Source organism: Coloeus monedula, assembly GCF_965178545.1.
Source record: "Coloeus monedula genome assembly, chromosome: 2".
Classification (NCBI taxonomy): Eukaryota; Metazoa; Chordata; class Aves; order Passeriformes; family Corvidae; genus Coloeus; species Coloeus monedula.
In genome coordinates this window covers 21,821,142-21,833,276 of record NC_138782.1, presented here as the reverse complement: position 1 = coordinate 21,833,276, position 12,135 = coordinate 21,821,142, and the positions used below count along the sequence as shown (strand labels likewise).

At 47.1% G+C, this 12,135-nt stretch overlaps 1 protein-coding gene across 1 annotated transcript; it reads left to right on the top strand.

Annotated features, from left to right (window-relative positions):
* Positions 1–1,951: 1,951 nt before the first annotated feature.
* On the top strand, positions 1,952–5,928 carry LOC309586046 (required for drug-induced death protein 1). The gene is made up of 2 exons (XM_082302581.1): positions 1,952–2,279; positions 4,598–5,928. Exons 1-2 carry the CDS (start codon positions 1,992–1,994, stop codon positions 4,715–4,717), a joined length of 408 nt encoding a protein of 135 aa, XP_082158707.1. The 5' UTR covers positions 1,952–1,991; the 3' UTR covers positions 4,718–5,928.
* The last annotated feature ends 6,207 nt before the right edge of the window (positions 5,929–12,135 follow it).

Genomic DNA, 12,135 nt, shown 5'->3' with positions numbered 1-12,135 from the left:
ACATTAAAATGTATTTAAATCAGTAAAAATACAATAAAGAGTCGTTCCTGGTCCACTGAATGAATGACATTGCTGGAGAACCAAGTGAGGTCATTATGCCTTATGGTAATGCATGATGCTGAAATTCCATGAGCTGTTTAGACAAAGGTTTTGGTATCTGGTGTCATACACCTAAGGGTACCTTGGACCTATGCATCTCAGAATATGTGATTCCCTGGCCACCATACAAATGGAGACACTAAATCTCAGCAGAGAGTTGTATTCTGAAAAAGGAAGCAAACTCGTGAGGTACAAACCCAGTCTCTGGGGAAAGGCCTGCCCCTCTTGAGAAGGTAGTGAAAAATTATCTACCTCAGAGCTTCTCCTTTAGGGGCAAGTATACATTCCCTATTGGCTCTATATAGAAAACTTGAACATACACACTTCTCAAAGCCCCTGAAAAATACTTAATGCATTTCTTTAAGATTTTTCAAGATAGCTTCAGGTTAACAAGAAAAAAGTTTCCAATTTAAAAGCTGCTGAACAGATTATTGGTATTTTATTTCTTGATGCTGCTGCTTAATCAGCATCAATTACCTCAAACTTTATAAGAAAGTAGCTCATGAAAAGCTACAGCAGTGCAAAATTTACCTCCTGTCCCCCCTCCCCCTCCCCCGTGCAATCGTTGTGGAGCTATGGTGCTACTCCGTTTCAGTGTGCAGTGTTCAGGAACGACCTGCACCTTCGGGATGCAGGCAAGCTCAGCATCTGGCCCCAGGAGGTGGGAGAAGAACTGGGTGGCTCAGAAATGGGCCCTGCAAACGCTGCCGAAGCCAGAGCCCAGAGGAAGGAGGAGCTCCCAGGGCCACACATGGTCTGTGGTAGGTGACCCTTCGGGACTGGTATTCAGTGAACAAAAATCTTGTCCTGGTTTAGGTTACTGCCTCAAGCTTTTGGAGACTTAAAAACTCGACTATGGCAACAGGAGTGGTGACACGTTCAATATGAAATCGAGGAAGGGACAGAGCGCTTCTGTAGTGACAGTCCTGAGACTTGGCTCACACCTCCCACCCTGCAGAGATGCGGCCCGGCTCTTCTTTACGCAGCTTTCCGGAGCTGTGAAGGTGGTGAATCATTGTCCTTGGGGCAGATAACAGCGTTGAGTGCAGGATTTACTTCCCGAATGTTATGCATACATCTTGGGGAGGCACAGGTTGAAGGCTTTATTCCCCGGTAAGAAAAATCCAAGGTAAAGGACTAGTCTGTGCCTGTGTTGCATCTGCTTGTCCAAAGTGTTCATATGCGTATCAAATGTTGATAAATACACCAACTGGTTTAATAAGTTGTATCTATCCTCCCTATACGATTTTGTAGTTCTTGATGTACCCAGGTGAGGAACGCCGCTTAGGAAAGGCAGCTGTTACACTGCAGCACCCCAGCCGCAGAGGTGGGGCTATCTCAGCCTCCCCCAGCACCTGGGCAAAAGCCACTGAGAAATTCCTTCGGCACTTTCCCCTTGGCCAGGGGTAGCCGAACGCAGCCTAGGATGCAGAAGAGGCTGTTTACCCGTGCCTTTAGTAGGAGCGCCTGTAACTGAGGGGTGTCCAGGGAGCTTGGCCTTTTTCTCTGACGGGGAAAGAACGTGACCTCCTGGAGCTGCCGCGGGCCGGGGCAGTGCGTGCGGTGCCACGGAAGGAGCTTCCAAGGGTCTCGCCGGCCCTGGCGGCGCCGAGGCCGAAGGAGCCCGGGGGTGGTGCGGGGCTGTGCCGCCCCCTCAGCGCTCACCTGTCCCCGCTGAGCCGACGGGCTCGAATCCCGGGCTTCCCGCACCAGAACAGCGGCGGGGCCGGGGGCACCGCCAGCTCTCGCCCGCCTGTCCCGGGCCGGGGCGCCTCTTCCCGCAGCCGTCCCGCCCCGGGGAGGGGGCAGCGGCCGCCTCAGGCCACACCTGTGGCGCAGCGGCGGAGGAAGCGGCCGAGGTCGGCGCAGACGGGTCGGCGCCCGGCGGCACCATGACGGTGGGTGCGCGCCTGGGCGCCAAGGTGAGGGGCAGGTTCTCCCGCCGCGGGCCCGGTGACGACCAGGTCTCCATCCTGCCCGGCGAGGAGGAGGAGGCGGCGGCGGGGGCCGGGGGCAGCGCGGGGGCCCCGCGGGCGGCGGCGCTGCAGGAGGAGGAGGAGGAGGACGTCGGGTGCAGGAAGGTGCACTTCGCCGTGCTGCCCGGCACCTACGAGCCGCTGCGCCCGCCGCGGGCCCCCGGCAAGCGGCCCTACGGGAAGCGCCTGAAGAAGTACGGGAAGGTGAGGGCACAGCGCGCCCGGGGCGGCCGGAGCGGGGACCCCCGGCACGGGGACCCTCGGCACCGGGACCCTCGGCACGGGGGCTGCGGTGCCGGGAGAGCAGCGGGGCCTCGGCTCCGACAGTTCTGAGGAGCTCTGGGAATGCCCATTATTCCGCAGGCACTTCAGAACCAGCGCCCGGCTCCGAGGTGGGGGTCAGGGCTTGCTCTGGACCTGCCCGGGAAAGAGCTGGTGCTGGTGGGAAGGGCCGAACACAGACCCTCGCCTGGATCAAAGAGCACAAAATCTGTCTCTTCTGAGTGAAAATGACACTAAGCTAATCCATGTGACGGGTGCTTTGCCTTGCTTAGTTCTGCGTTTCCCTCGGCGTCATTGTTTTAAAACTATTCCTTAAAACTTCCAGTTAATTGGCCTGCATTTTTTTCCCTTCTACTGAAGTACCCGAAAGAAACGGTAAACAGCCCCGAAGGACATTCCTTGGCTAAGGTGACCCTTAGAAATCACTGCTGTGGGTTACCAGAAAAAAATGCAGCTTGTTCTTCGTCTGTAACAACTGTTTTGGATCAAAATCGTTCTTTTGCTTTCCTGTGTGGGAAGTCACAAGTCCTACAGTCTGGTGGTTTGGTTTTCTTCCCACCGGAAGACGGATCCCTTTGGTTACAAAACTGCTATGTGGAACAATTCTATTGTTTTTCTCTTGTTCATGTCACTTAAGTATGTCTCAGGTATGTCTTGGATATTTGTAGCAAAAAATAGTTCCTGTGTTAGCAGGAGAAACCTGTCTGTTGTCAGGAATCCTCTCCTGCTGCTAAGATTACAGATGTTAGCATGAGACGTGACTTTCTACTGCATCCTATTAAAAAACCCCATGATTTTGGTAAAGATATGCTTGCTATGTCTGACATGCAGAAAATGCCATTAGCTTGGCAAAGTTACTTTTGAAATTGAGTTTACAGATGTCAGCATAGTCAGGAGCCGCCTCTCAAATCCTACTGTTTCACAAAGAAATGAACAGAATATTTCATTCTTTCGTGATGGAGTTGATACTTTGAGTTTCCAGCCCTGTGTTTTCCAGGTTCCATGCTGTAGGAAGCTGTCTCGAGCCTTAGGCCTGATCTGTACATTTTGTGAGCATGGTCATGTTGCAGAAGGTCATCATTTTGCTGGTGGTGTAAGGGTGCTTTTAATGGTGTTTAAAGCACAGGTCAGTTCTTGGGCACTGTGTATTCCCTTTTGTGTTGGTCAGATGACATTCTCATGGGGAAGGGTTGTCAGTTTGGCTCTGGCATAAAGAACAACTCAGAGAAGCACAGGTGAGGCCTGGGTAGGTAGGTTAAGGGCAGGAAGGGGGAAAGAAGACTCCAGTGTGACATAAAGAGGCAGGAGCAGATGTGGGAAGGAAGACCCTCCTCCAGCCTCAGGATCTGCCCCCAGGCTCGATCTGCCTTTTTATTCTGGCATCTTAACTCCGTTCAAGTAAGTTTGCATAGGAGCAAAACCAGCAAAGTTCAACTGCGTAGTAGCATCATGGTAGATGAAGGTTTTTATGTGCCAGCACCTCTGTAATGCAGCTTTAAGAAATCATAGGAATATAATAGATATTGACTGGATTTCATCAATTTAGAAATATTTACTCAGATTCAATGTTTTCCATGTCACAGGAGTCCCACACAACTATAAAGAGCTACTAAAAACTAATTCTGATATTCCTCCACATCTGACCACATTGTATTAATCCCCCAGTTGTGAGCAGCCACATGAGCAAAAGCTATCAAAAGTGATATTAAAATTAGATTAAGGTTTTCAGTTAAATAATCCATGGCAAGTTTATCTCTAGTGCAGTACATAGATGGGTTCCTAAATGTTTACAAATATGGATCAAAACTTTCTTATTTTGACAGAAAGCCATGAAATTTCCATAAAAGTATTCTCAGTGAATACTGCCTTCTTGTTCAGCACCAGTTTGAACACCTTATGAGCTTTTAGGAGTTACTAACTTAGTTAGAACATGTAATGTGGCAATTATGTACTTCTCCAAAGTAGGGTGAATTTAAACTAATTTTATTCTTGAATAGAATCACATGTAAAAGCCTGGCTTCCTGTGGAGGCTGCATCCGTTCAGTTTAACTATACCCTGTGGGTGTGTATGCCTATATAAAAATAGATGGTAAAATGTTTTTCCACTCTCCAGCCCTCGTTAGCGGTGGGAGAATTTCATTTTCTGGGGCCGTGACATTGGCTGTCAAAATGATTTTGTGTGAAAGTATTTTCTATCACCTTGCCTTTTTTTCATCCTTTTTTCCCACCTCTCTCCCCAGAACGTCGGGAAGGTTCTGCAGAAGGGTTGTCACTACTTGGTGGTCGGCCTGCAAGGATTAGCAGCAGCCTATTCTGCTCCCTTTGGAGTGTCAGCACATGTGGCATCCTTCGTCCGCTAGCGCAGCTCCGTGTGCCCAACGGGAGAGGACACGAGGTCATTGCTGCTTTTTTAGGATTAAATTTGAGACCTGGATCTGAAAAACCTCTTGGACCAACAGCCCCGAGCCCCTGCGCCAGGCCCTTTCCAAGACTGAGCGCTCATCTCTGAAAAAAATTCCAGCACTTTGCAAAATCCAGTCGGGTTAAAGAAGTGTAAGGATGAGAAAATAATCTTCGATTCATTGATCTGAAGGTTTTTTTCGGGTATGAGTTGGTTTTCCAGAGCTTTGTGCTCCGTGTGGAAGGGAGCCAAGGATGGATGGCAAAGTAAGTAGATGAGGGAGAGAGAAATGAAGGAAAACAGAGGATGGGAGAGCAGCTGGGGAGGTGAAGATGAGTTTGGGTAGTGAGAGGAATTGTCAATACAGTGGAGGAAACATAACAAGGGATTAGGAAAATATAGTCTTTGGTTTTCTGAGATTCCAAGTTTGCTGGGGTTTTTTACCTGAGAGGGTTAAGATGATGAGTGTGCTTAAAAAATATACTTGGACATAAATGGACCGTGGCCTGAGACATGGAGAGCTCTGCTGCATCATGGTTGTTTGTTTCAAACACTGGGCATAGTAAGTCTTTAAATAATCTTAAGAACGATGTAAAAATCCAGAAAGAAAATGAGGTGTGTATTTGTGATTTTGCGGCATTAAAGGTTCACTGTGATTAACATTTTAAACTTTTCCTCTGCTACTATGAAATCTGCATATATTTTTTTACTGAGAACGGAGTTTAAATGTGATATACTTGCATCTGGAAGCTGGGGCATTTTACACCTAATTCTGTGGTGTTCACCAGGGGAAAAATAAATTGATTACCAGCTGCATCTGAGAAAAAAACCATACATACAGCATTTGGTATAAGAATGTACAAGTGTGACGTATGAGAAGAGGGCCAAATAACCTCCCAGCTCCATCTTCATTTCTGCACTTGGAAGCTGTAAGCAGAGGATGTCAGTATCAGATGGCTCAGCTCAGTGGTGTGCATGAAGCAGCTTCCCTGTCACACCTCCAGGGTTATAAATCTTGTATTGATGACACGGGAACAAGGTGGTTTATGGGCCTTAAAAATTCTGTGGGGTTTGTTTGTCTGTTTGTTTGTTTGTCTCAGTCTTTTGTGGTAGTTGTAAATGACTTCCGTGCTAGCACTTTCTCTGTATTAAATATCTTTCTAGTTTTGATGGTGTTTTTGTAATCAAGGAGTTGATTTAACTGGAAAAAAATGCTGTTTTCTTCGCCTTTTCTGAACAAAGGAGTTTGTATGTCTTGGCAAACCACACCGTATTTCTTTTAAATGTAGCAAATGAATCAGATGGGGGGGTGGGGTGGGGTGTTATGCTCTTTTCTAACTGGACTGTAAATAAAAGCCATGAGAGCCATGTCTGTTTTTACTTACACACGTAAGTAAGTGCACAAAGGAGGAGTTTTTCAGCAGTAGCCCAGCCAGTGAGGGGAAGCTGCAGTGTAAACTTCCCCACGTTGTTTTGCCTGTGGCCTCAGTGCCCTTGTAGGACATGATTGTCGCCCAGAGTGCGTGGAAATGCTCAGGAATGGCAAGGTGTGGAGATGAGGCTGCAGAGTGATGCCTTGAGAGGCTACCTAAAAACAGAGACTAGACAAGAATAAGGGAATAAAGGTAGGTATTGATTTGAAAGGCCTTCAAAGGTACACCCTGGGGAGCCAGAGGCTACTCTCAAAATGGACCCAAGATGGATGATGGGTCACGAGTTCTTCACACTTTTATAGGTTTGGTTCATTTGCATATCAGGGTTAATTCTCCAATTAAAGCTTCAGTTAATGATGTAGTTTCCCCAAGCTTGCCTCCCCTTTAGAGGCTTTTGGTTTATGCTTTTGGGCCTAGGACGGTCTGAGTGTCCCTGGAGAGCAGGCCTGGAGAGGCTTTGTTATGTCTACCTAGCACGAGAGAGCAGAAATTAACAGGCTACAGGAAACTTCAGAGTTACAGTACAGGATTTTAAAAATATGAAAGTTAAAACCTAAGGCATCTAAGATTGCAAATACTGGGGTATGAATACCCACAAAGGGATTTTGTTCATTGATTTCATGCCTTCAGTTGTTTCTCTTGAGCCTTTTTGTGGGGACAGACCTGTCCCTCTGATGCCATCCCAGCAGCATGCCAGAGGGTTGTTGATAATGCAGTAAGAACAGGGCTGTCCCTACCACCCACATGCCACACCAGCCTACGGAGTTTGGGATTAACTTCAGATTTTGTTACACCACTCTGTGTTTTACAGTGCTTTTACAGCATAAATCATTAGAACTTTTTAAAAATAACTAAAACCATGCAGGGAGAGATTTGTGTCTCCATTTTTCTGTGTGGAGTGAGTGTCCCATCTATTTGTCCATGTGTCCCCTGACTAGTAAGGCTTCTCCCTCGTTGCAACACACAGGGTCCAGCCCATTCAGACCTTCCACAAAGGTAAACATGAACCTTAGCTCCTGAACTGCTCAGCACAGTGGACTTTTGCTTGCTGACACATGGGCTCTTGCTCACCTGGTGCAACTTTGAGGGAGTAACCTGGTTGCTATCCATACAGAACCTGAATGACATGTACATGGTGCTTCTGTGTGAGCCTGAGAAAAGCCTCAGGCATATTGGCAAGTCAGCTTTGGCTGGCCAATGTTTCTAAAATAGACCAAAGTAAGCGAGTAACGAGTGCTGTTGCAATAAACCAGCTAATGATTCATTTTTCTCCCTCAAAATGAACTGGTGATTCTCACTGAGACTACCAATTAGTGCTGCTTATCAGTTCTTGAGCAGTGATTCACTCCTCAGCTCCTGAAGGGAATTTGTGAGGCTAAGCCTTGTCCTGAGGGTTTGCTACTCTCTTCATTAGCCCAGTGTCTAGAAAATCTGAATCCAGAGGGTGAGGTTCATTTTTCAGCTGGGTGGATGGCAGAGGGCTGTACTTCCTGTCAGTCATGGCAGCATCCCTGTTGGGCCAGGTCTGGCTTAGCTACAATGCAAGCAGGTGGAACAGGGCAGGTCCTGCAGCTCTGTTGCTAAATGTTGTCTTGAGGATCTAAGAGATGAGGAAATACTCCCTGACCACCTCAGCATTGGCTGGCAGGTCATCTGCTCAGCCAACTAAATGGCCAGCCTCCATCTGGAGCAGAGATGCCGTGCTGGAAGTCTGCATGTGAGTTGAGGGAGAGCAAGACATTGGTGATGGGGAAGAGGCTGGGATTGATGAGGAGCCTGGGTTGCCAGCCCTGGCAGGTGCCAAGCCAGAAGGGCAGTCCAGGATTGATTCTTGGCTTTCTGCACAGGTGTTAGACACACCCTTGGCAAGGTTGGCCTCAGAGGAGCCACCCGAGCAGGGACAGCTTTCAACCCACAGGTGCACACTGGCTCTTTTATTAAAATAGGCTTCTCTGCAGCTGAACTCCTGGTGCCTTTGAGGACCAAAACAGACATTCGACTCGCTCATAAACAATACGGGATGTGGTGGATACCATGGTGGGTACATGGGGAAGATTTGATTTAACATTTGAGCTGGATGAAATACATTCCTCCTTTCAAGCACTTCTGTGGCCTCTCTACCCATTGCTTCACTTGCCAGGTGTTTGTCTTCAGTGGTGTGCTACGGCACTGTCTGGTTCCCTTCAGACTTCCAAGCACCTTTCACTGTGCTTTAAAACAAATGGCAGGATAAATAGGTTCAGGAAGCTGAATCCAGGCAAGAGTGGCAAGAAGTAGGTAGTCAACTTGTCCATGCTTCTCTTGGGAATGAACTCCACTAACCTGACGTGCCTCCTGGCACGTCACTTTTACTTTAAATTGCTGGCTATTCCTAGTGACTGCTCAATGACTCACAGAGCAGAATAAAGCATATTTCTGCTGATTTTGCCAGAGTATTTAATTACTCCTCTGGCTTACCATAGGCTCTGAGGAAATGGCAGAGGACTCACAGCTATTGTCCTTTGTCCTGCAACATTAGCAGCAAGGAAGCACTCTTGCACAGCTTGCTTCGGAAGTGCAGTGACTGAGGAGAGCTGTACCACGCCACAGCACTTTGGCACTTCCAGATCCTTGCCACTCCCAGGCCACGGATCACTTCAGGGATGAACGCCCTTTCTGACCTCTGCCTGTCTGTAAGACTGGGAAAGGGGCAGGCTTTGTGTTGGGGTGCAGTAAAACCAGTTGTCTCTTCTTCTATATCCTGAGTCCCTTGTTAGCTGAGCACTGGCCTCTTCTGAGACAAAGCTGATCCTAAAACATGCACAAAGTTGCTGCAGTTACCTGCAGAGTGTGTGCTTTGGAAATCCTTTTTCCTTCAAGGGAGAGTAGAGAGCCTGAAGAACTTGTGGATTAATGGAGATAATTAAATTAAGAGAAAGTAAAGGAATAAAATCCTTCCCATCCTTCTCCCTGTAGGAAGTAGTATTAGACTGCCAGGTCTGTTTTGGGGTGAGGTCTAGACCAGGCTTCAGAGTGGGTGGTGCACTTTCCTGAATCCTGCATCATGTATGAGGAGAGATGCAGGACTCTGGACTTGTCCAGCTGGAGGAGGGAAGACCTAGGAGAAACTTGACAACAGCTTTTCAATACATAAGAAGGGGTTTCCAAGAAGATGAAGCCAGGCTCTTTACTGAAGTCTGCAGCCAGACAGCAAGAGCTCATGGTCATAAATCCAAACTGAGGGGTTTCCAGCCAGAAACAAGTCAGGGAAAGAAGTAATATGACCGTTAAGCATGATGAGGTTACTTCAGGAGGCTGAAGTCTGTCTGTGGAGTGTCTCAAGGCATGACTGTACAAAGTGGAAAGCAAGTCAGTGCGAATGCAGCATTTACCCTGCTGTGAGCAGGAGGCTGGAGGAGAGACCTCCTGGGCTTCTTCCAGTCTGGATGAGGCTCTGAGTGGGATCCTGCCATGGTAAGCAGAAAGCTTATAATTTACCTACTGTATGGGAAGGTAAAAGACTGAGCTCCTCACCCTTGCTAGAAGCACTGACGCTAGGAACAAAGCTTTGCTGCTGGTAACAAGGAGCGACTGGCGAGGGTGGCAGCGCTGCCTGAGGAGCAGCTCGGCTCCCACCACTGCTTTCACTTCCCCGCGCTCCTTTGGCTGAAAGGGGATTGTCCTTTACTGCCATCTCCTGGGAAAAAAACCCCACAAATTTCCAGCCTCGTCAGCCTGCCCCGTTGTTCTGCCTCATCTCCTGCAGGGATTTCCTGCCTTTCCCTAGGCTGCCCTCCCGGTTTGTCCAGATCCATCCTCAGGATGTGAGGTCTCAGCAGTGTAACGTGCATCTCCGTATACCAGTGTTTCCTACCCAGTGGAATCCTGAGCTTCGTCTGTCCAAGTGTTTCAAATGTAAAGCCATGGGAACATTGTTCTTGTGTTGAGTTTTTTTTCCTCTAACACCTAAAAACGCATTACACTTTGCCCTGGAGTTCTTGTTGTGCCTCAAAAACATTCCTTAAGGAAGATTCACTGGAGGTGAGGGGATGAGCCACTGCCACTTCTTGTTTCTAAATCTCATTTTTGCTGGGGAGATGACAGCTGCCTACGTGTAATTCCAAAGTGGAGGTTGGCAGACTGGAATGACAGCCCCCAGGAGTGCCTTGGACCCCAGCGCCAGCAAACCACATGTAGTTGCCTCCTCATGCTTTCTGAATTCCCCTGTTTTTGCTGCCCATAAATGAATCATTGCTCCTTCCTTTCCTGGGACACTGAACTAGTATCAGATTGTTTTTTCAGCTGTGCCTGAATTAGGGTGGGGACTTTCCTGTCCTTGGTGAATCCCATCCTGCCCCGTGATGGCCGATAAACCAGAGCTGCAGCAGTGTTAGTCCTTGTGCTGCACAACGAATGCCCTGATCCCCTGCAAAGCCTCTCCTTTGGTCCTTACCTGCTCTCCCAGGTGACACCCTGACTGTTCAGACTCCTAAAGCTGCTGATGGACATTATATTCATATGGAGAACTGCATTTACAGAACATCGGGAGAACTCGTAATGTCAACAGCCTGTGTTAGTTAATACTGGGCCAAGCATTTGCCTGAAACAACCATTTCTGTATTGTCCTGGTGCATTTAGAGAGCTTTTGACCAGAAGAAAATGATAATTTTCAATTCATTTTCCGATATGTCTGGAATGACAGCTGATAGGTACCAAAGTAGCCTATCAACCCACCTGGGTTTTGGGTATAAATAATTCTCTGCATAGGAAAAACCTCATCACAAAAAGAGAGATCCTTTTATTTCTTTGCTCTGGCTCCATTAAAAGGCATCTATCATTAATGACTCTATTTATAACTCTATCATCACCAATTACTCACCTGAGATTTTTCCATACATGAATTTCACTAAGCTCATTTCTAGTGCATGACTCACTGAGCTCTGATTTCCTTCAAGATTTTAAGAGGAAACAGCAATGCTTTTATCCTCCCCTCCTCTCTGTGAAGGAATTTTTAAAATTTATTGTGTTGCAACTTTGGGAAAAGGATATAATTTGCATGTGTGTGTGAGTATAATATGATTTTTATCATATCTGGTTGAAATTAGCGTGCTTGGCCATGTTATCCCCCATCCCTGCCTTTTGTTGAATTATCAGAGAGTCACTGAAAAAATAATTGCCATATCCCTGGTGTGTGCATTTAATTCCTCCCCTGAGACAAACCCAGGCTACAATTAGCTCCATCCTAACACACTGCCACCTAATTGAGGCAAAGACAGCATTTTGCTGTCTTTGTCCCTGGTGTTTTTTTCATAATGTCCATTCAAATGTCTTCCCTCAGTGTGGTAATTTATGCCTTTCCAAAGTACAGCACTATGTACATATTGAAGATCTAGAAGATCCCCAGCTGCTTGTCTCTTTTTTAGTAGAAACAAGTAAAATTCTTCAACTCTTTCCTTGTCATTCATCTTAGATCTCTGATTGAGCTGCTGCTATGAGAGAGTCTAGGTTTGCCTATAGAATGATCTCAAATTGCCCACCGTATCTAAAGGCAAATATGCCTTTTAGTTTCTCCATAAAATTTGTTCCACCTGAAAATTTGTCCTGTGCTACTGAGTTAACACCATGCTTTTTAAAGATATGTCAGCATCATCCACTTTCATGACTGAGGGAGCCTGGCCCCAGTTTGCTGCAACATTGACACTGTGAATTCTTCATGTGACCACGTTTTAAGGAAGCCTGAAACAAGAGCCTGGTGCAGAGACTTTCAGCACAGGTGTCCTGAACTTTGATGGAGTTATAAGCAATTGAAAACATGGTCATTTTCTTTTAAGTGCAGGAATACTGTGCCTGCTCTGGCTACGACAAACACAGTTCTGTCACACATGAGGCTGTTTGGTTGTAACAAAACCAGTACCTACATTTTGTCTGAGTGGCTCTATTCACATTGCTTAACAGCAGAAGGAGC